At 39.9% G+C, this 24,439-nt stretch overlaps 2 protein-coding genes across 12 annotated transcripts in view; one reads left to right on the top strand and one right to left on the bottom strand.

The window, feature by feature from the left end:
- Window positions 1–14,131, bottom strand: part of Hmbox1 (homeobox containing 1) — a 122,442-nt gene extending 108,311 nt beyond the window's left edge. For 9 of the 11 annotated variants that reach the window (XM_051195515.1, XM_051195516.1, XM_051195517.1 and 6 more), the window contains exon 1: window positions 13,828–14,131. The gene's annotated coding sequence lies outside the window, so the exon portion shown is untranslated. The remainder of the gene's footprint in view (window positions 1–13,827) is intronic. The other 2 variants (XM_051195518.1, XM_051195519.1) reach the window with 1 other exon arrangement.
- Window positions 14,132–14,487: 356 nt separating this feature from the next.
- Ints9 (integrator complex subunit 9) overlaps window positions 14,488–24,439 on the top strand; it is an 84,830-nt gene continuing 74,878 nt past the window's right edge. Inside the window, 1 exon segment of the mRNA XM_051195510.1 lies at window positions 14,488–14,621. Coding sequence (XP_051051467.1) covers window positions 14,613–14,621 — 9 coding nt within the window. The 5' untranslated portion in view covers window positions 14,488–14,612.

The raw sequence follows: 24,439 nt of genomic DNA, 5'->3' as shown, positions 1-24,439 counted from the left end.
GACAAGAGTGTGTTCTTAGCACTCGATTCAATCCCAAGCACCAGGAAAAGAAGTAACTAAATAAACAAACCCTCTAGGGAGCCCAAAACAGGACAATACCCTTTGCAGTTAAGGATTCTGTTTGTAGTTAAAGAGTAGTTCCTGTTTGTCCTGTATTAAATCCTTGCAAGTTAAGGTTTCTATTTGTAATTAAGAGTAAGTTCCTTTTCCTTAGGTCTGATGTAAACTGCAAAACATGTTTTCCAACCTAGACTAAACTTGTGACCCCATTCACATGATGTATATTCTTACCATTGTTCCTTCCTTCTCATTGTATCTTTCTAACAATGTATAACAGCCAACTCTCTTCCCGCTGTTGTTAACACTTTATCTATCCCACAAAAGCACAAAAGCCAACAGGGGGCTGCTCTCTAAAATCCTGACTTAAGGAGAGGAAGCCAGACTGGCCAGTGCCAAGTGCACCCCAAAATACAGCTTGCTTTAATTGGCCAATTGTGGATTTGGTCTTTCTCCTCACTATTTTCAGGTTTAACACCAGAACTCAGAAAACCAATAATTTAATAACCTCTAAGACAGACAAGGCTCCCAGCTACCTCAAATAATCAAAGATTCTCTAACATTCATATCACCAAAGGTAAAGAGCATTATTCTTTTTTAAAAGAGATAGCTAATGACTTCACAGTCCTTTTTCCTTCCCAATGACCTCACGAATTAGTATCAATCTGGAGCAAAGCACTTCACTTGTAATTTAAAATTACTGTATGTTTATAAAGGGATTTATTTGTTTTGTGTTAGGGGAACAATTTGTTCATTAGGTAAGAAAAGACTTATCAGTGAACTTACTTTGAGAACAATTTATAACAAGTTTGGTTCCTTATTTTTCACTCATAAACTCCTGGCTAATGTCCATTTAATAACCATGCTATCTAGGTACTCCTCCTAAAACAGCTAACAAGGGAAGCTCAGTGCTGGCTAATATTGGTTTTCAAGTTGACTAGACTAGGAATTTGTTAAAATTGGCACACTTATGAGGGGCTTTCTTGATTGGATTATCTAAAGCAAGAAGACCCACCCAGATAAAAGGACACAGAGGATTGCTTGCTTGCTTTCAATCTTGCTGGCAAGTTTGTCTATCCTATTGCTGTATTCCTTCAACAATATTAGAACCAACTTCTTCAGGCTTCCGACACAGAATGGAGACCAGCAGCTTCACTAGAATCCCCCAAGCCTTTGGCACAAGACTGGTGACGTTGAAGCATCTGGCCTCAAGGAATGAGCAGCACGTGACTTCTCAGCCTCTCCACTGTGACAGTCATTGCTAAACTACCAGGACTGTATGCTATGTAAGCCATTCTAACAACTCCCTTTAATATACATATTCATTCTATCAGTTGCTCCTTTGGAGAACCCTGACTTATACAAAACAAGCACCTCATACACTACCTTGTGCCAAGGGTAGGTGGATTTCTTTACATATCCCAGCTGACATTGCAGCGGTGGGATGTAATTATACATTGTCTAAGCTGGCAAAATACAAGTTTAAAGACTTGTTTATATAAAACGTAAATTACAAAAAAAAAGTTAAATGTTTTGGTACAATTTAAGGTGGCTTACTGAAAACAAGAAAGTAGATGTGAGACTACTATAAAAGACTTGGGGGAAGTAAGGACATTAAAATATGACTCACAGGATGTGTCTTTAAGATCTTCCTTTATTTTAGGGTGGGAGAGATAGCTCCAAGGTTAAAAGTCCTGGCAGCTCTTACAGAAGACCCAGGTTAAGTTCTAGTACCCACATGGCAGGTAACAACTGTCCAACTGTCATAGCTACAGTTCCAGGGTATCCGGCACCCTTTCTAGTCTCTATGGGCACTACATGCATTTGGTGGCAGATATAAAGTAAAAGAAAAAACCTTCCTTCATTTAAAAAAAAAAAAAAAATCAAACTTGATGCCCTAAGTGTATGGTGTGTACAAAACAATCTGATATACAGAGCCAATCCATGCATTCCAGTACTATCAGACTGTACCCCAAGATCAAGTTTTTGACCCCTGCCAATACTGTTAGTCTGGATGGGAGAATTCTCTGTTGGGATGGGGAGATAGTGTCACTGTTTGCCCACTGGGTGACCAGAGCACTTTTACTCCAAGACTGACAATCAAAATGGCCTACGAGCACTGTCCAATTACTTCAGTTGAGAGCTACAGCTCTGTGTCAGTAAATGAGAACAAGCAGCCTAGATTTTGATTAAAATGAAATATTTAGGGAATTACTTTTTAATGATTTTTGCTACATTAACTTTTTTCATTGCCTGACTATGCTCATTCAAATGAAGTCATTGAAAACGACTTTTGTATACTTATCAGAAAGCCAAAACACAATCATTCAACATGTAAACTGCCAAGGAAGATAGCTTAACTTGATTTTCAGTGATTCTCAACTTTTCCCTATCTTTTGCTGACATAAAGACTGAGGCACAGAATCATCAACTAGGTCAGGCCAGAAAGCAAAGGTTGAAGGAGCAAAAGGATAAAGGAAAACGGAAGAAACACTTCCCAGCAGGTGGGAGAAGCACACAAAGACAACAGATATCATCCCTTGCCCACTAGGTCACACTCCCCATTGAGTCACCTGCAGGTTCACAGTGCCATTTACAACAGAGGCTATCACATGTAAATACCAAGTTTTAATGTTTACTAGTGGTGGTGGTCAAAGTAGATGACTGTTGATTTACTTAAGATGCACAAAAATTAAAAAATTTAAAAACCCAACTGAAATAAGTCTGTGAGGAAACATAGTAACACAACCAGAAATGGCCAGACAACTGAGAGTTGATACAAATTAGGGAGAAAACAAAGAGAACAGAGGGATCAGCCAACAGGAAAATCCAATCCCAAACCCCAATAGGAATTGAATTCAGACACAGGGGATAAAGACTGAACCCTGAAAATACAACATGCCTTAAAAGTAAATTCAAAAAGTTATTATTGTAAACTTTTTGTATGTCTGTAAGCAGGACTTAGAAGTAAATGGACTACATGAGTGTGTCAAGATCCACTGGAAAATGTCTCCTTGGGGGAAAGGATTTAAATGGGTTTATTAAATACAATCCTTACTGGTAAGTCAAGGATATACAAACATGTTAACTGAGTAACATGGCAAATATTAAGAGGGGAAATGTCAGAAACATACTATTCAAAGGGAAAAGGAAATATTAGAAACGTTAAAAAACGTTAAAAAGCATAGGGGATCACACAGTGCAACGTGAATTTAAGAGTCCATACTTAAATGATTATCAATAGTCCGATGAAAATCGTTTTACAGGTGCATTTTATGTGCCATGGAAAAGAGTAGGGGAGAGGCAGGAAGGCTAGTTCTATGCTGCAGTGATCTCAATAGGCATTTATGTGAAATGTAATTAAGTTCTACACATAGAGAAAATTGAGATGGAATAAACACAATGAAAACACATTAGCTAGAAAGGTATTGCTTGTACCACAGAAGAATCGTAAGGGTTAAAGGAGGGCATGCAGATCCCGGAAACAGAAACATGGAACCCCTAGTAATGAAGTGTTGTTTGTGCCAATCACTATTATAATCACAGTACAAACGTTTTCATAAGCCCAAGAATTCTACTGTGTTGATACTGTTTTAAGTACATTTACTTGTTTATTTTGCATGTGTGGGAGCACACATGTGCCACAGCACACATGTTGAGATTAGAAGACAACTTTCAGAAGTCAGTTCTCTCCTTTCACCTTGCAGGTCCTGAGATCAAACTCAAGTTATCAAGATTGGCGGTAGGCGCCCTGACCCACTGAGCCATCTCACTGGCCCCAAACAGATACTGTTATTTACCCCAGCTTAGCAATGGAGATAATGAAACACAGGGACATTTAAACAAAGAGTAAGTTGTAAAGATCAGAGGGGCATCAGAAGAATCCAGCTCCAAAGTCCATGTTCCCCAGCAGCTCAATGGTCTAGAAATAATCAAGACTCTGAGAACAGTGATATATACCTTGGGGGAGGGGGAGGGAAAGGCAAAGGAATTAATTTTAAGATTTCAAGATGCTTGATATTCTAAAAGTTTTATACATACACATACATGTGCATACACATACAAGCAATTAAGAAAAAAAGAGCTGATGAAGTAGCCTGGGGCATAATACTGCTAAGGATAATATCTAGAAAAATAACCATGCTCACCCAAAGCCGCCTTTGTGTCAGAACTTAAGAGCATAGGCAACTAGAGAGGATGACATGCATTATTTAGAAAAAGGCAAGAACATATTTGAAGGAGACATTTTAATGCACTACAGATCTTAACAACTACCTCATATCCAAGCATTACACTGTCTGATCTGCATTTTCCAAATGTACTATATCAATTAGAATTATTTAGTATGCTTATGGAGTAGTGTCCTATACCAATTAGACTTATCTAGTATTTATACAAGAGTCACATTCCTAAGCCCATCCCAGGTTCTAAATATCTGGAGGTAGTACTCAGGAAAACAGCATTTTAATACTCTTTCTAAACATTTTTTCTGCAAAAATAGCTGAGGTCTGCTTCCTTTTTGGTACAGTCCATGTGCTTACATCACTTTGACTCCCAATTGCTTTAGCTCCATTCCTTTGTAATTGGACTGGGTTCTTCTAGACTCTTAGCTGATGGCGCTTGATTTGTGTTTGTGTCTAAAATTCTTGGGCTGATTTGTAATAATGAAAACTTGGCTTTGGGGTTTTCGGTGTTGAAATTCATATTAACTGCAATATTGACAGAGGAACTTTAAAAAGCTGTAGTTCCTTTCCTAGGCATTATGATCCTCTGTCAAATGTAATCTAAGGCTGATGGATACGGTGCTGAACAGACAAGCCAATTCTTCCACTGCTGAATCTCTGCAGCACAAGATGGTTTGTATGGTGGATTGACCAGCTCAAGTCCTCTCAAATAGAATGCACAAAGGAACTAGTTTTGTTTTAACCTACCACGAAAGTTTATCTTTTCCTTTTATTTTTATTTTATGCATATAGGTGTTTTGCCTTCATGCATGTCTATGCACCAAATGCATGCAGTATGTATGGAAGCTAGAAAGGGGCATCAAATCCTGAAACTGAAGTTACAGATAGTGAACCATGTGAGTGCTGGGAATTGAACCTGGGTCCTCTGAATGAGTAGCTAGTGCTCGTTTTTAAATATTTTATTTCACTTTACATGTATGAATACTTTGCCTGGTATATGTCTTCACCACATGTGTGCAGTGCTTCAGGAGGCCAAAATAAAGTGTCAGAACCGCCAAGGCTGGAGTTAAAGACAATTATGAACTCCCATGTAGATGCTGGGAATTGAACCCAGGTCCTCTGGAAGAACAGTCAGTGCTCTTAACTCAAACTATCTCTCCAGACTCATAAGAGATTTTATAAGAAAAGATTGCCATACTAGACAGTAAGTATGAGATTAGGCTTTAGTTGCTACAATAGTTAGGAGTCACCTAACATTCCTCATTCCCCTTAGAGTTGATGGAAAATAGAAAGAGCTGCTTTAATTAAAACTTACTTTGACAGTGCCATTATGCCATCTTTCTGGCTTGCCTGAGGTAACTAGGGTCAAAAAAACCAATGCTAAATTATAGTGTAGGTCTTTTGCCATTTCTTACAAATTGATCCTTGTAGAAAAGAGTAAGGGCAATGAACTCATTTCTGTATCACCGAGTAACTCAACATACACTCCCAGACTCGGTGTGTTTGAATGCCCTGTTCAATCCCTTCAAGAAACCCTATGCAAACAACATCGAAGTACCCACTTTAAGACGATCCCTTTTGTGTTACACTTGCTCTCTTACCCCCCGAAATGGGAACAGACATGAAACTCATTGTTAGTGAATTCAGATTTCTCTCTGGTCAACAGAACTAAAAGAAACACCATTACCACTAAGAGGTAAACTTTAGTTGAAGAATCAGTTCCAACAGCACCATGGTATACCACAGCCATATACAAGTCAGTGTTTTGGGAAAGAGGAGGACTACAGAATGCATCAAGGCAGACAGAGCCACAGGCAGAAGTGAGAAATAGGTAAGGTAGGCATGTAGAATATACCTGAGACCACATACTCCAGACTAGGAGGCAGAGACTGCTCCTAAGATTCCTGAGTGTTTTTTTTATTTAAGGGCTAGTTACTTCTGATCTCTAACCATGCACCCTGGTAAGTGTATATGTAAGTAAGTGCATGGACACACACACACACACACACACACACACACACAAATCTAGTTTCATTGGTCTCAAACACTTATATTCCTTTGTGGCCAAATAAGTTCTAACGAAAACATTACTTATTTTAGAATACACAACAAGAAAAGTAATGCTGAAACTAGATAAATACAATGGGGAAAAATGTACCAAGAGACTGAAACCACAGGTAGCTGAAAGCCCTGCACGGATGAATCTGGCTTACCAGGAAGCTCCACTGATACTTATCTTATTCTTGCCAATGAAACAACTTCAAGTTCATTTTTAAGTTTTTTTTTTTTCCCTCAAAGCAAATTATCCAGGCTGACAATTAAAAAATACCTCAAATTTGAAAGACAAAAATCACATGGCCTATCTTGTGTTAATACCACAGAGCTGTGACATTTGAAAATTCTCTATCACACAGTTAAAGATAAGCAGCCCCATAACTAGCCATTAATTTGATAAACCTTTCTGGTATCCAAACTAAAGATAAAGATATCTAAATCTTTCCCTCTTTTATTCTTTAAATCTCTCATTTATTTCTCCAGAAATAATTTCAAAAGTACCTTCTTTGAAGCTAATTTCTAAGTCCAAAATAAGACTGCCATGACCTCTGATCCATCTAGCAAGTCTGCACTAACACCAAGACCAACATGATACTAAATATAAGTCTAATTTTGGTCACCTGACACAGATGTTGGTATCATTCTGCTTTGGTGAGATATGTATCAGCTGGGCATATAGTGGCAAGCACCTCTGATCCCAGCAGTCAAGAGGCAATGAAAGAAAATCAACAAGAGTTCAAGCCAGTCTAGGCATCAGAAAGAACAAGGCCCTGTTTCAAAAGAGGTAAGAGAAGGGAGGGATTCATCTTAATTTTACACATTTACAGATAACAGTATCACTGTTAAACTTCACTAGCAAAGTTTAATGGGTACTAACACCATAATTCCTTATTTAAGAAAAGCTTATTCATGTTTTATTGCTGCTGTTTTGGTTTTGTGAGCCAGGGACTCTTGTAACCCAGGCTGGCCTCAAACTCACCATGAAAAGGAAAATTACCTTGGACCCCTAACCCTCCTGACTGTTGGCATTATGTCCTAGGATTTGTTCTGTGTTGTGTTGTTTTCAACTTCTTTTGTTTGTTTGTTTGTTTGTTTTTTGTTCCTGTCTCTGTGTAGTTCTGGCTATCCTTGAACTCAAAGATCCAAAGTCCTCTACCTCCCAAGTGCTGGGATTAAAAGCATGTACCACTACCACTCAGCTCCAATTCTTCTGACAAGAAAACTTAATTGGGATTTTGCACAAAACTTTCTAACCATACCAAAAAATTTCTAAAATACTAGAGGCCAAAGAGTGAAATTCCTGATCAAACAACTGGTTCTTGTAGTGATTTAAATGAAAATGTCCCTCTCAGTTCATGTATTTAAATACTTATTACCAGTTAGTGGTGCTATTGGGGAAGATTTAGGAGGTGTGTCCACTAGAGGTGAGCTTTGAGAGTTTAAAAACTCCAGCCATTTCCAGTTTGCTCTCTATGCTTTGGGCTTATGGGAAAGGACATGAGCTCTCAGCAATAGACTCTTTCTTATCCCTCTGGAACCATAAACCCAAATAAACCCTTTCTTCTGTGAGTTGCCTTCGCAATGGTGTCTTACTTATCACAGCAATAAAAAAGGCAACCAATACAGAGTCTTTCTACACAGTTATACCACAGAACAACAGACCCTAACAAAAAGAGGAGTATTCCCCACGTGTGGTGATGGATTATTTCCATGCCTAAATTTTAGTGGTGGTTACATGAATCAAATAGGGTAAGATGGCATAGAATTATGTACAATCATTGTACCAATGTCAGTTTCTAGGTTTAGGGTTCTCTGTTATGTTGTTTGCTTTTGGTGTTTGTTGATGTCAGGGCCTTGCACATACATGCTAGACAAGCACCCCACCACTAAGTTATATCCCCTCCTCTTTCTGTACCATATTGAAGTTTATGACATAACCAATGGGGCCAGCTGAATGAAGGGTACAATACCCTCTTCTAGTTTTGCAGCACTTTCTAAATGACACAAGCTATAGCAAAAGCACTCTAAGTAGGTTCTCCTCTCATTCCCATTCCACAGATGAGGAAACTGATCTACAGACATTCAAAACACTTGTCAAGGTTATACAGTGGTGAAAGCTGGTTTTGACACTGGTGGAATGACTCAAAGTTTGGATTTATTTGAAAGGTTGCAGAGCCACTGAAGGATTACAGGAAAAGTATGGCTGACAATCAAATTCTCATTTTACTTTGGCAAGATCCCTCAGGTACCAGTGTAGAATGACTAATGAAAAAACCACTGCATGGAATAAGATTAGTTAAGAGACTGATGTAATGAGTCAGAAGCAATGAATTAAGAGAACGGCAAGAGAATGAAAGGAAATATATGCAGACAGCAAGATCAGCTACATCTCATGACTGCAAGGCTTGACCAGCCAAGCCAAGAGCATCAGGATTTAACATTATTACTACTCCTTATCAAAATCACAAGGCAGATAATTTCAGTATTACATCATCCTCATTTCAGCAGAACCCACAAACATTTGACTTTTTTTCCCCCGTATAAAAATTGAATCTTGGGCCAGCAGGTAGCTCAGTAGTTATCTGCTAGCAAGGCAGAGGGCTTGAGTTCAATCCCCAAGACCCACACAGTAGGAGAGCCAACTCCTATGAGTTGTCTTCTAAAACCATAACAGGTGTCTTTATTCACACATAATAAATAAATGCAAAAATGTGACTATATTCATTAAAGTCACTGTTCCTTTGTACCTCCATACTGTTTCCTTAAACATGAAATTTACTAGTTTCTAATATGCTACCTATGGGCCTCTGAACAAAAGATGGACAGAACTACCAAGTATATTGCCTTAGTTTGCTTTTGATTGCTGGGATAAAGACATCGTAATTAAAAGCAACTTGGGGAGGAAAGGGTTTATTTGGCTTACACTTCCCCATCATAGTCCATTATTCAGGGAAGTTAAGAAAGGAACACAAGTAGAACAGGAATCTGGAGGCAGAAAATTAAGTAGAGACCACAGAGGGACCTAATTACTGGCTTGCTCCTCATGGCTTGCTCTTCATGGCTGGCTCAGTATGCTTTTTTATGCTTTGGAGGGCCATATGTCCAGGGATGGAATTGCCCACACAGTTCCCTGGACCCTCTTCTTATCAATCAGCAACCAAGAATATGCCCCACAGGCAATATGATTGAGGTATTTTTTCAATTGAGGTTTTTCTTCCCATTTAACCACAATCTATGTCACAGTGATAAAAAACAAACAAACAAACAAACAGCAGGACATATATATCCAGTAAATATTATAATCATAATCAACAACCTAATGAAAATCTTAATGGCCTCCAAATGGACTAGAATTATTTCATCACTTGAGTCCAAAAAAAAAAAAAAAAAAAGTTAAAGTAGCCTATCACAATAAAGCTAAACCATTTCTTTATAAATCATTTAAAATGCAATTTTTATCTTTTGTTCACAAATACCTTTAAAATAAATCCACAACTCATTCCTACATCAGAAGGGTCCATAAACAATGATTAACTGAAACCCAAAAGTCTTACTAAGAGAGTCTCTACTCCTTACCTAGGATGGATGGGTCCTTAGTCTAAGTGAAGGCCATTTTGGACACAGTCGTGTCTAGGAATCTGAGTCACACACTAATTATTTAGTACTAGTGAGAAAAACATCAGACAGGCTGACATCTGACAGAACTATAGTTTGGCAAAATCTGTTAAGATGATGGTTACAATGATATGTGGGCTGCATGTACGGTGATTACTCTTCCTTTGGTCTCTGCTACTTGTGGGTCAGATTTGTTTTCATGGCTGTAGGTCTGTCTGATACATACACACACACTTCATGTATGTTTGGCTACATATATGAATATGAATATACAACACATTCATATAGGATATGAATATGCTATGATCTTTATTCATAAGTCTTATACAAAGTTGTACTAAATAGAAAAGATTAAGAAAGGAGCTGGGTGGTGGTGGCACATGCCTTTATTTCCAGCACTCGGGAGGCAGAGGCAGGTGGATCTCTGTGAGTTCGAGGCCAGCCTGGTCTACAAAGATACACAGAGAAACCCAGTGGGGGAGGGGGATTAAAAAAAGAAAAAGAAAAGAAGAAAAACCAGTAGTTAACAAAATCTAGCCAAAGAACAAAAGAGTAAGATTCTGGAAGCCAAAATACCTACATAAAGCAAGAATGAATGAACAAAAACCAGCACATTTTTAATCAGCATTTTTAAGACTGATCTATAAATGTTCATCATCTTATGGAGTTGAGAAGTACAGCAACTCCTATTTAAGAAAAATAACATTCTACAATAAATTTATAATTTCCAAGAGAAAGAACCCAAGTTTAAAAACAACAGAAAAGCTGCAGTAGATGAACCCAAGGGTAAACCTGTTTTTGATAGAAACAAGGTAGCCAACTAAAATTTGAAACTACACACAGAACTAATAATACAGAAAAACTCAAAAAGAACAAATTAATATACAATATACAATAAATGAAGTGAGCAAGAATACCCACCAACACTTAGTATAACATTGCCAGAGTAGAAGAATGAGGTCTTTGTTACAATTCTTGTTACAACTTAGAAAAATAAAGATATTAAGTTTCTACTTGGCTAGAAGATGAAATGCACCCAGCAGTGCAAATGAAGCCTCTGGAAAAGCATTCAACACATTGCTATGGGCTCCTTTCCTTGATGCACTTTCCTCACTAAACCGTGTTCCCTATGCCGTGCACAGAACTAGCAGCAGATTGTTTAAAAACAGCTTGCATTTTCAACTTCCCGTAATAGAGGCCACATTTTTTTAGATGATCAGACTAAAATAAATATGTCTTTACAGTTAAACAGGATAAAATTTTAAGCTGGACAGGCACCAATGCCCTGGTTCTCTACTCTTTTTCGTAAAGCATATGACTTTCACATGCTGAGAATGTTTTATGCTTTAGCCTGCAGTAAAGGCTTTACATCATTTTAATGCCCCAGTGCTCAAAAAGCAACAGAATCAGCCTGAATGCAAAGAATATTTGGTGTACATGGAGCCCTTTTTTTAACCAGACTACTGGTCAGAAAAAGTTTAACAAATGCTTTTCCCATAAATAACTTCACATACCCATTGATGAAAATAAACAAAAAAGAGGATTTGAAGAAAGGGTAGATTAAAAAAAAAAAACAACAACAAAAAAAAAAAAAAAAAAAAAAAAAAAACCAACTCATTATTTACCTAGATTGGAATGTTTCAGTTTGTCATATCTAAAATGATTATTAGTTTAAAAAATCCATGACTATTAGAATACATTTCAGAAAAACACAAGTAAGCAACTATCATATTGTCACATGAAAATTTCTTTCGGTTTTTGAAAATTAATGTCTCAGGTTTGGACTTAAAACAAGTGATTCTGAAAAATCCCCGTCTTCAACAAACCAAAGGCTCAGCTTGACTTAGCACATTCAGTATATGAAATTCTATTCTGGTCAATTTAAATAGATAATGCTCAACTTCATGCCAACAGTCCCCCTATCTGTGTGAACGATCAACAGCAAAAATTTCAAAACAAAGGCTAAAACCTACCATAAAATCCCAGTGTATCTATGTTACTTCCAGATGCTATGGAATTTAAAAACCCCTTCCTGATAGGTGAAACATTCAAGAAATGATACATTTTGACCAAATATATATTAAATTCTCAAGTCGAAATAGATATGATACTAATTACTCTTTTGGTTATTTAAAAGTCTGTGATACAACAAAATTAACACAGTTACTGAAGAAGTTGTATTTTGTGGACTGAGGGAGTACAAAATGTATGATCTTAAATTCTCTTGGTGTAAGGTCATTAAATATTCAAGACTGTGAGAAACAAGATGTTTCATTCCAACTCTAATTTAAAACTGAACAATAAAATCAGATTTCCTAAATTTGACTTATACGCATAATTCAACCAGATCTAGAACTTAGTTGAGTAATTTTAATAAGTTTAATGCAAAGCACTAGAAACCTGATGCGATAATTACTTGTGGCATAAATGCAAAATAAGAACAAATTCGGGTCCTTTTCACTTAATGATTCATTTTATAGTGAAACCACAAAAAGCACAACCCATATTAGCACAAACTAAGAAGAAAAAAATAACAGGAGGTATTATGTCTCCAGCAGGAAAAAAAAAAAAAATGTTCTGTGCCAAGGAAGGAAGGAAGGAGGGGGAGGAGGAAGGAAGGGAAGAAAAGATAGGAAAGCAGTAGGCGAAGATTTCCATTATCTGTAGGTCCCCAGAAAAAAAGAGGACGCGTCTGTACCCTATACAACACACAATGTCTTCTTTAAACTCATCAGACAAAATAGAAATCACTTTTATCATTCAACTTTACACGGCATGCTAAGTGAATTCTTTGCCTCACTCACCCAATGCTTCCTCACTCTTCATACGAATTTTCAAGCAAACGTGAGACAGAACAGGGCGGGGTAGAAGAAAAATACATGCAGCGCCTTCCAGCACACCACCAACCCTCTTCCCCGAAAATAATTTCCAACAGTTTTTTCAACTACGAAAATAAGTCGCCCTATCTACCTCAGAGCACACAGCAGACATTCTGTCTCATTAGTGGACACAGATGCATATACCATTTAGCACTCCAGACTCCCAACCCCACGTCCCCGAATTATAAATAACTGGCAAGTCACTGAGCATGAAGATGACAAGATACCTTTACTTACTGTTTCGGGGTTAAGGTGCGCAGAGGACTCCTTTCAAAGTAGCCCCAATAGTGTAACCAAAACACGGTTCCGGAATAAAATAATAAGAGACACTTTTCCTTTCCCACCTTTAGCTGCCGACTTGAGGAGGCAAAATGCATCTCCAAATCACATCATCTGTACAGACCTGCTGCGGGGAGTTTGGGGTGGAGATCGGCCCTGAGGAGGGCACGGAGAGTGAACTAGCCACCAGACACCAACGAGCTGCCGAACCCCCAAAACCCTGCACAAGGTCCACAGAGCAAAAGTCCAGCCCGGGACTCACGCAGCTTCCCAAGCCCAGGCCGCTTATCTTCGACTCCAGCTATCTAACTTACCATCCACAGACATTCCTTCAAGACGAGCCCAGCACCCAAGTACACGTCACAGTTTAAAACAGCGAGACGCTCCCCAAACAAACCAGCACACCTCGAAAGCACCTCACAGTTTCTCAAACTCGCAAGGAGGAAGACCCCACCTCCAGAATTCAAACCTTCCGCCGGTCCTGGAGACCAGAGAGAAGTTAGGGAGCCGTCGTCGCCTCTCTGCGCCCGCCCCTCACAAACTGCCCCACCCCATAGCCCGCGCACCGCTGCCCCCTCGGGAGCCCCCTCCCTCCCCCACTTACTCCCCCCCCCCACGCAGCCACTCCAGAGACCCATCTGTGGCGCCTACTCACTTTCTCTGCCCCCAAACCCCTCCAAACATCTTCCCCCGTAAAGTAACGAAAGAAGTGAGGAAAGAGACTTCAGGCAGTCCGGATCGCAAACGACCCCACTCACCTCGGAAACCCAGCTGAGTTCTCTGCACCCGGGCTCAGCCCCCTCCCCAGCGTCCCAGAGTAAGGCTGAGGGAGGGAGGAGGAGAATGGGAGGGGGAGGGGATCTTCACCGCGGGGCGCCCAGCGGGAGGGGCTGAGGGCTCCAGGCCCGCGCAGAAAGAGCAGAGGGGGGAGGGTAGCTCCCTATCTCCCAGTCTCCCCCTGAAAACCTCGCTTGTCTCAATCACATCAGACTGACTGTCTTTGTCTAGCTGACAACCGCCATATTGATAGCAACAGCCCCGCTCCCACCTGCTGCCGCCGGGCATCCCTGGGAGTTGTAGTTTCCGGCTCCCTAGAGGAAAGGAGCAGAGCTTGGGGTCTGAGGCCCTAGGGAACTACAGCTTCCAGCAGGCACTGCGCCCATACGCCTTCCCACAGGGAGGAGGGGAGCCGGGAACTGGAGCCGTGCGGACTACATATCCCAGAATGACATGGATTCCAGACCGGGATGGGGGTGGGGGGGTCATGATATCATTCTGGGATGGAAAGGTAGGATGAATTGGCGGTGGCGAAGAATTTAAGCGGACAGAAGGAGGAGTTTACAGAGAAAAAGGAGGAAAAGGAAAGACGCTCACAGTTCCCATAATGCCTGCAGTAAAACTACATTTCCCGTGATGCTCCGGAAAGTGCGTGAGAACGGAAAACTCCAAGTCCCGCGATGCTCTCGGCGACGGAGATTGAGCCGGAAAACGCTTCCTTGCTTGAGAAGTGGAGAGATTGGTACTGAACAACCAAAACTCCGATATGAAACTGGTGAGTTTCCGCTCCTAAGACAGTGGCCAAAGGTATCGCTTTGGACTCTGTGACCTCCGTCCTGACTTGTCGCGGAGATAGGTCAGCAGTTAGAAAACTAAGTGAGGTGGACTGTGGCAAGCTGGATTTTGCAGTTGAGATTTGAATTCCCTCTTGCATACACTCCACACTCCCTGCACCTGTCAGGATGTCTTTCGTTACTGTTTGGTAGGTCCTTTTGGCCAAATATGAAGTTAAATGCTACATTTCTTCATGCTCGAGCAAAGAATGAACTCTAAAACTTTGGTTTGGTCGTGTTTCTCAGCTCCCACCTGAAAGTTATAATAGGTCATCCGCCTCTTTCCACTTGATGAGCTCTTAAGTGGATTCCCTACTGATGTTGCAAAGCCGGACTCAGTCATTATTCATTAAATGTCCTGTTACTCCTTACTGCCTTTCGAATTAGGAAAAAGCGGTGCTAGAGGGTGCTCGTGAAGGATTGAAGCATTCCAGTTTCGGGCCTGTGTGAAATAAACAGCTCTAGATGGAACAGCTTTCTGGAGAAGTGACAAAGCTCAAACACTTGGAGTTAGGCAGACTTCTCAGATCTTTGTTTTACTGAGCACACCGTTCTAACAGTTTTGGTCGGTTCTGTTTGAGAAGGAAGTGGTGTGCAAATGTGTGTTCCAGAAGAACTGTTATGAGGTATTAGGGTATCAGAGTTTATGGTGTTTTCTTTGTTTTTTGTTTTGTATTTGTTTGTTTTTTTTTGTTTTGTTTTGTTTTTTGGGGGGGGGCTTTACTCATAAAATCCTCTTGGTTGATTTATATGCAAGGTTAAAATGGAAAGGAACAAATGAAAAATTAGCCTTTTCCTTTCAGAATCAAAAGCTGACACCAGGAAAAGGAAGCATTCTAGTTAACAATCCCTCTCCGTTTTCAAACCAAGTATAGATCCCATACTTAATCTAATAGTTGAAAGATAAGTGATCTTAATGCAGAATTACTGTCCATACACCATAGTGGCTTCAAAAAGTTTCTCAATAGGTTAAATTTGTGTGCTGTGCCTACCAAAGGGTTTTAATAAAATTCCCGTATCTTTAAGTTTTAACTCTGTGCACTGCTTTAGGAATGTGGAGTTAGCTGTGGTATGTATGTATGTGTGTATACTTTAGAGGCTAGGGAGGTAAGCCAATGGCAGCAGGCTTGTCTAGAATGCATGATGCATTCATTGGGTTTGATTTTCAGCACGGGGATAATGAGTTACATCATGAAATGTGTTATTCAACAAATTCATGTTTTTGAGTTGAGACTTCCCAAAGTGCTTCCCCACCACCACCACATGGCTCATGGGGTATAGCCATATCTCTCATTGATTCTTTTCCCTTAATATGATGCTGTTCCCTTAATGAAAATTTTTTGAGTAGGTCTGTTTTTCTGCCTTCCACTAATACTGCTTTTGAAGTGGTTTGTTTCACTTGCCACTTGGAATTCAATAAGACCTTCTGTCCTGGTTCGTCTTTTAATCTGGGAAGAGGGCCCTCAGTTGAAGAAATTCCTGATGAATGATTGATGTGGATGGGCACAGCCCACAGTTGTGGTGTTATCCCTGTGCAGATAGATATTCCTGAAGGTGGTAAGAAAGCAAGCTCAGCAAGGAGAGCAAGTAGTAAGTTATTACTCTGTAGCCTCTATTTTAGTTCCTGCCTCTAGGGTCCTGTTTGAATTCCTGCCCTGACTTCCCTGTATGATGGACTGTGATCAAATGTGTAAGACAATTAAACCCTTTCCTTTCTTTTGGCATGGTGGGTGTATTGTTTGTGTTTGTTTGTCTTCTCAAGGCAGGATATGTCTGCATAGCTCTGGCTATCCTGGAACTAGCTCTGTAGACCAGGCTGGCCTTAAACTCACAGAGATTCTCCTGCCTCCCAAGCGCTGGGACTAAAGGCGTGCCCCACCACTGACTGGCGTTTTGTCTTATTTTTGAGACAGGGTCTCACTATATAGCTATGGCTGTCTTGGTACTCGCTCTATAGACCAGGCTAGCTTCACAGAAATCCACCTGCCTCTTCCCTCCCAACTGCTAGGATTAAAGGTGTACGCCACTACATTTAGCAAACTAGAACACCTTCTAAACCACCTCCCTACAGTCAGAAGAGTCTATTCTCTCCTGAGGAATCTGGACATTATTATTCAATAGCAGAAGCCTATATGAACCACCTTATTAGCTTTTTTTTTTTTTGCCCTTCAGAATCTTTAACTTGGTTGACTCTGCCCTGGAGAATATGGTCCTGCTTATATCTCTACATGTAGTCTAACCTTCGCCATTGATGTCTTCATTCAGATCATGTAGGTCATTTTCTAGTTCTTTGAGTCTACTGTTTTGTCTCTAGGAATTTAAGTATGTTCAATTGCCTATTTTGTCTTTTCTTATATAATATCTTCACATATTTCAGGACACTGTTTGAATAACAGTTTTTCAAAAGTTTCTTAAATCAGACCACCCTGATACGTGTTTTCATAGCATACCTCTTGTTTGTTGGACTTACAGTTATTTCTTTCTGTTTGCCCCTACCCCCCCCCCGTCCCAATGTAGACATAATATTCACAGAGACTTAAGACATAGTTGACTTTACTGCTACATGAATAATTTCCAAAAGGCTGTCAAGGTCTGTGCGAATGCTGGGAAGGGACCAAAGGGTGTATTTGAGATCATAATAAACAATAACCTGAGTTAAAATAATAATCTGGTTCTACTGTCTAAAGAGGGTATTTTTATTTTGTGTGTGTGTGGGGGGGTGTTTTTTGCTAAGTCTGCACACCAGGTGTGTGCAGTCCTCATAGAGGCCAGAAGAGGGCAGTGGATCCCCTGGAGCTGGAGCTACAGGTGGTTGTGATGCAACTCATGGGTTCTGGGAATTCAACCCAGGTCCTCTGCAAGAGTAGGAAGTGCTATTAACCCCTGAGCCACTCTCCAGCCCTGATTGATGCCTGCCAGGCAGTGCACTAAGTGTTGGCACAATAATGTGAATTTCTGGGAATTGAAGGAAGAGACTCCAAGTTAAATTAAAAGTGAAAGAGCAGGGTCTGAACCCATGGATCCCTGCCTAAGAGTCCACTGCTCAATGGGGACAGAGTTAGAAACACCTTTCCCAATGGCATCACAGTGCTACATCAACTCTTGAAGTATAAACTGAGATACATTAAATTTAGATTGGAGTTTGTTTAGGCTTCAGCCTTTTAAAACATTATTGATGTTGAGTATGGTAGCACACATCTGTAATCCTGTAATGCAAAGGTGGAGGCAGAGGGATCTCAAGTTCCAGAGCAGCCTGAGATGGTAAGATGCCATCTTAAAAACTTATTTGAAAACCAATGAAGTTTTTAAAGCCTCCTTTGTAAACCAGGCAGTGAGTGTCTTTAATCCCAGCACTTGGGAAGCAGAGACAGATGGATCTCTATGAGTTTGAGGCCAACCTGGTCTACAGATCAAGTTCATGGGCAGCCAGGGCTACACAGAAAAACCCTGTCTCAAAAACAAACAAGATCTCCTTTGTAATCTAACAGGCCCCATGTCATACCAACTGAATGAAACTTGTATTCTTTTGGTTTTGTTTTTCTTTTGAAACAGGACCTCTGAAGCCCTTGCTGGCCTGGGACTCACTACCTGGCTCAGCTGACCTTAGTCCTCCTGCTTTCAGCCTTCTGGAGCTGGGATGGAGGGTGTCAGCTGACACAAGCTTAGTTGGCTTATTATTTGTTTTTTGTGTGTTTAAGTAGCTTCTATGACAGGATCTGTAGTTTCCTAACCTTGCACATCACTTTCTTTTTCTACATCTTTATTTGTGTTTATGTAGATGAGTGTTTCTGCTTATCTGTATATGCACCATGTGTATTCAGGATCCCACAGAATCCAGAAGAGGATGCTGGACCCTCTGGAATTCATTATAAGCCACCCAATGTGGGTGCTGGGAACCAAACCCCAGGCCTTTTCAAGAGCAGCAAGTGCCCTTAACCACTAAGTCATCTCTCCAGCCTCTTGCACATTACTTTCTTTGTAAAAATGTATTTTATTATTTTGTGTGCATGAGTGAATTCCCCCATACATGTCTGTGCACCATGGGCCTGCCTGGTGCTGAGTAGGACAGAAGAGGGTGTTGAGTCCCCAGGAACTGAGTTTACAGACAGTTGTGAGCTGTCATGGTGCTAGGAGTCAAACCCAGGTCAGGTCTTCTGGAAGAGCAACAGTGCTCTAACCATTGAACCATCTTTCCAGCTCCTTGCACACCCACACTTAAGATACTGAGTGTGATTATAATATCTGAAGAGTTCCTAGTTAGATACTAACTCGAAGGATGTAATGACTGCCAATATTTGTAATGTTATACTTTATTCTGGCAGCTTTGTTTAACAAGATAAATTCATTGGAATTTCTAACTAATCATTTTAGGAAAGATGAGGAAAATTGGAAATATATCTTCTAAATTGACACATTTTAAAGTGCAGTTACTTTTTAGTATAGGTTGAGTCTAATGGGTACACCCTAGTGGTCAGTTCAGCTAATGATGGGAAGAAGTCACCAAAATCTTTAGCAAATGGCCATAAATATACTGAGCAAACTGATATCAAGTGAGCTTGAAGCTCAGTGACCAGGCATCTAGTCATTCAAGTAAGTGAAGATGAAAGTGAATGAACGTGTATGAGGTTCAGGAATGCAGGATCCTTCTGAGATAGTCCCAGCGACGGGCAGATTCTTCCAGCTTACCCAGTCCACAGACATTTATTATGCAGCCACAAATACCCTTAGCATTCAAAGTTTCAACACATTCTATTTTAACTATTACATTTGACCCCAAAGAGCTGTGCTTGGAATTAACTTACTATTTTGCTGAAACACAAACTTGAATGTCACTTTGGGATTAATGGTACTCTTGTGAGTGAGGCATCTTGGCTCTTGACAGCTATTGTCACTTTCTCGTTAAAGACCTGAAAGGAAAGTCATTTTGCTGTCCATTACTCTGTACTTACCAAATTTCAAGAAGGGAATGGTATACTACTGTTTTATTTACAAATTTAAAACTTGGGAAGACCACAGACTTCATCTAAGTTCTAGGCTGCTTTCTAGGCAAAATTGTTCCATTTTTACCTGTTCAAGCTTGCCTCACCATTACTCCAGGGAAAACAGATGGAACAAAGAAATAGATTGATGGACCAGTTCATTGGAGGATAAGCAGGACTCTGAGTGCAGTTGTGGATTATATACAAGGTCTTTGTTTAGAACAGTCACTCCTGCTCCAAGGTCATTTAACATTCATTAGAGGCTACTGGTATGGTTCATTCTCTCCTTGTATATGGAAGTGCTAGGCTTCCCCTCGACTGAGTGACAAATTCTTTTGGTTTCCTTGAACTTGAATCAGGAACAGAACATCTTTTTCAGCAAATGACAGTCCTTCAAAATCTCCCCAGAATTTGCTGCTGGTGTTGTAGTTTGTTAAAATGTCAACCTTATTTCAGGCATTCCCAGTTCTCCTCTCTGGTTGATTAGTGCGCCCCCCTGTGTCCCTCGGATGTAGTGTCATTCTGTGCTTTTTGAAATAGGGACTTTTTATCACAGCCCCAGGAAGATAAGTGTTTCCCTTTCTTAGTTTCCTCAAGCTCTGAAAAAACCCTGTGTGGTACCACACCTTGTGTGGTAGTGCCCAGTAATAAATAGACATTTTACATTTTGAATCCTAAACTGTTTCACTAAAGAGCTGATCTTTTGTTGTTTCCAAGGCAAAAAACTATATAGATGGCAGATTTTTTTCCTCCCAGGAAACAATAGTTGAATTGTGGTTGGGGCAGGAGCATCTGCTACTGTGGGACCTCAGCTAAGCCAGTGCTGCTCCGATAAAGTGACCCCTCTAATGTTAACACATTGTCTGAGTGGCTTGTCCTGAATCATCATAGCCCTTTCCTGTTTTCTCTAATGGTCAGCTCTGTGTATGTGACAACTCACTAGCAGGCCAGCAAACTCGGGGAAACCGAGCCATCCCTGGTGGAAAATTTGTTCCTGGCTTGCTGCAGATCTAGGAAGAAACCATCCCTCATAGCTCCCTCTTCACTCATTTAGTCACTTAGCACATCTTGGACACCTCCGTTGAACTAGGCATTGCTCGACATTCTGGTGTACTGCAGGGAGCAGAACAGATTATTTCCTTTGTGGAAATGTAGCTTACTGGGTTTGCTACAAGATTCAGACAGTGTTCACAGTGAGTGTCATGATAGCTCCCCTTTCTGAGATGTCTTTCCATATCCACAACCACTACTATAGGTATGTTTTGCAGAATATGAAGAAAGTCTGCAGAAGGTGGATAAGGGGTGAGAGCAGAGGAAAGGAGATAGTTCTATTAGTAAGAAAAAGGCAACAGCTTTCTTGAATACTGCCAGAATAATGGAAAGCTAGGGGCAGCTAGACATTATTAACAATTTAAGAAGGTATATTACAGGCTACAACTAAAATTAAAATCTCTACTATTTTATTACAAGCATACTTATGACAGTGATCAACAATATATCTCTATCATGACACTCACTGTCATAAGTATGACTTAATGATCTGAAATGTTTAAGTTTATTGAAAGCAAAATTAAGTGAATGTTTGTTTCTTCGAGGATACAGTCAGGCAGATAGTATTCACAAAAGCATCTCTTCAGTACCAGTTGTGAAATTAGGGCTCCTTTTTGCTCTTAAGGTAGTTAATTTTTTTAATCATTCATGCTTATAAAGGGATGGAGAAAGTTTGTAACAAAATGTCTGGGATTATCAAATTTTCAGACTTATGGCTTCAGCAGATACTGTCTTTTGTATAGATACAGTTTATCTGTATTTTCCCTGTTTGATAGTCTAGAATCACCTGGGAGATTGTTAATCCCAAAGATGGAAGGAGAAAGACCACCGACCCAAATCATCATGGCCAAATTAATTAAAGCAAGCTTTTCAATTTATGTACATGGGCTGCCTCCCCGTAAGACAGAGTTCCAGAGATCAGCATTGGATGTGAAGAAGACAAGGTTTTTATAGCTCAGGGGTAGGAGATTTCCAAATGGGGTATTTGGCAGGCAAAATAGGTGAGGTTACAGGAACAGAACATAAGCATAACAAGTTAGTCGTAATGACCTCCTAAAACAAAGACATTATTGTAAGGTGGTAGTAACAAAAAGTAGTCATAACAAGGTAAACATAACAACCGTTTTGAAACAAAGGTAAGTTTGCAAGATGTTTACTAACTTTATGAATCAAAAACGTGATTAGAACAGGCAGTGGATGGGAAGGAACCTATAAGTCTTTACAATAAGATGGCTTTTAAGCCTAAAATGAGGCAGGCTGGTTCTTCAAGATGAGCCTCTGGGCATTCCTGTGAGGGCTTGTATTATGTTAACTGAGGAGGGAAGACTTGCCCATTGTGGGTGGACCATGGATCATAGGCCCAGAGCACTAGCAAGCATGCATTTGTCCCACTCTGTTTTGATGTTGATAAATATGACAGCTATTTTAAGCTTGTTTTGCATAAATTGCCTGCTATAATGGTCTGTACCTTGAAGAGTACCTAAAATAAGCCCTGAGTGGCTAAAATAAGCCCATCTTCCTTAAGCTGCTTTTGTAAGGTTGTGCACCTCAGCAGAAGAAGAGAAGCTAAGGTAATGGTTAAGCCTTCTAGTTAAGGCTTCCTTCCCATGTTTTTTCAATATGTGGAAATAATGTATTTAAAACAGTAGTTTTATAGAGGGTTTTTAAATATATTTTAAAACATGCATTGAAAGGGTCAAATATACTGGGTTTTTTTTTTTTGTGAATTTACAATTATGCACAATTCATTTCTCCAAAAAGACCCCTCATGCCTCTTATCAGTCAACCTAATGGGCCCACATAGCCTTTAATCTATTCTTTGTCACTAGAGACTTGCCCATTCTGGCCTTTTTATATGAATTGGTTCATATACTGTATAGTCTTTTATGTCTCAGTGCTTTCAACTTCTCTTGCTGTCTTTATGCACTGTTATCTAAGATGGGACAAAACATACACAGTGTTACATTTACATTTTAACAACTTGTAAAAAAGCAGTTCAGTAACATTAAGTACATTCACATTGTTAAGCAACCATGACCATACATTTCTAGAATGTTCTTAGATTTTACACATTAAATGTTACTCATTGCCTCTGGTTGTTAGCCATTGTCCTTTCTGTCCCTGTGAACCTGGCTACTCTAGGTACCTCATATCAGTAGCATACAGTGTGTGTTTCTGACTAGCTGATTTCACTTAGCAGTGATTACAGGATTCATCCATGTTGTCACATGTCAACCTTCAAGTCTGCTTATTCATACCTTTTGCCTACTTCAGATACAAATACACGTTCAAATCTTTGTTTTCAGTTTGCTTATGTGTTATTTTTATTTTCAGCATGTACTCAGAAATGAAATTGTTTTTGGTGGGGGGGGTGTTTTTATTTTCTGAGTCTGGGTTTCTCTGTAGCTTTGCAGCCTGTCCTGGAACTTGCTCTGTGGACTAGGGCTGACCTCCAACTCACAGAGGTCCACCTGTCTCTGCGTCCCAAGTGCTGGGATTAAAGGCATGTGCCACCACTGCCTAGCCGAAATTGTTAAATTACCCAGAATTCTGAATTTAATTTACTGTGGAGTATAAGAATATTCCATAGTGGTTGTCCCTACCCCATTTTATAATCTCACCAGAAACACACAAGGCTTCTGCCTCCACATTCTTATTAATACTTATTTTCTATCTGAACTGGTATTTTATTGATAGCCATCCTACATCTGGTAGTTTCAATTTGCATTTCTGTAATGATTATGCTGAGACTTCTGTGTGGAAATTTTTGGTTTGGTTTGGTATTTTGTAATGTGTCTGCATTTATGTTTGCTTTTTGTTTGTTTAGTTTTGTTATCGAAAAGCTGTGTAAAAATCATAAACAATAACAAAAACTGAAAAGTTATGTCTTGAACTGGTGTGGTGGCTGTAATCCCAGAATTCAGAAGATAAAGACAGGAGGCTTAGGAGTTCAAGGTCATCCTGAGCTACACAGTCATTTTCAGTCCAGCTTAGGCCATATTAAAATCCTATCTCAAAAAAAAAAACAAACAAACAAACAAACAAAAAAAAACAGATTCTCTTGAGGCTGGAGTATTTGCTTACTGATTAAGAATAGTTGGTGCTCTTGCAGAGGACCGGAGTTCAGTTTCCAGCACCCACATCAGACTGTAAAGCCAGTTCCAGGGAATCTAAGACTTTCCTCTGGTCTCTGTAGGCACCAAGTATGCACACAGTGGGTGCACAGACATACATGTAGGCTAAACACTCATACATTAGCATAAATGTAAATAAATCTCTGTGTGTGCATTCCTTGCTTTTTAAAAAAAATTATATTTTATGAGTGTTCTTCATGTGTACCTCCAAGAGGGCATCAGATCCTATTATAGATAGTTGTGAGCCACTATATGGTTGCTAGGAATTGATCTCCGGAAGAGCAGCCAGTGCTCTTACCCACTGAACCAGTTCTCCAGCCCCTCCCTCCTATTCTTTATCCTGTTTCCCAGAACAGCTTCTTTGTTTGGTTTCTTTCTTTTCTTTTTCTTTTTCTTTTTTTTTTTTTTTAATTTTCAATTTATTTTTAGATTTATTTATGGGTGCTGTACACATATATGCCAGAAGAGGGCATCAGATCCCATTATAAATGATTGGGAGCCACAATGTAGTTGCTGGGAATTGAACTCAGGACCCCTGGAAGAGCAGCCAGTACTCTTTAACATCTGAGCCATCCCTGTAGCCCCATTGTTTTGTTT

Source organism: Phodopus roborovskii, unplaced genomic scaffold (assembly GCF_943737965.1).
Source record: "Phodopus roborovskii unplaced genomic scaffold, PHOROB, whole genome shotgun sequence".
Taxonomy (NCBI): domain Eukaryota; kingdom Metazoa; phylum Chordata; class Mammalia; order Rodentia; family Cricetidae; genus Phodopus; species Phodopus roborovskii.
The sequence above is the reverse complement of the archived record's forward strand: the minus strand, read 5'-3'. Positions and strand labels throughout refer to the sequence as shown.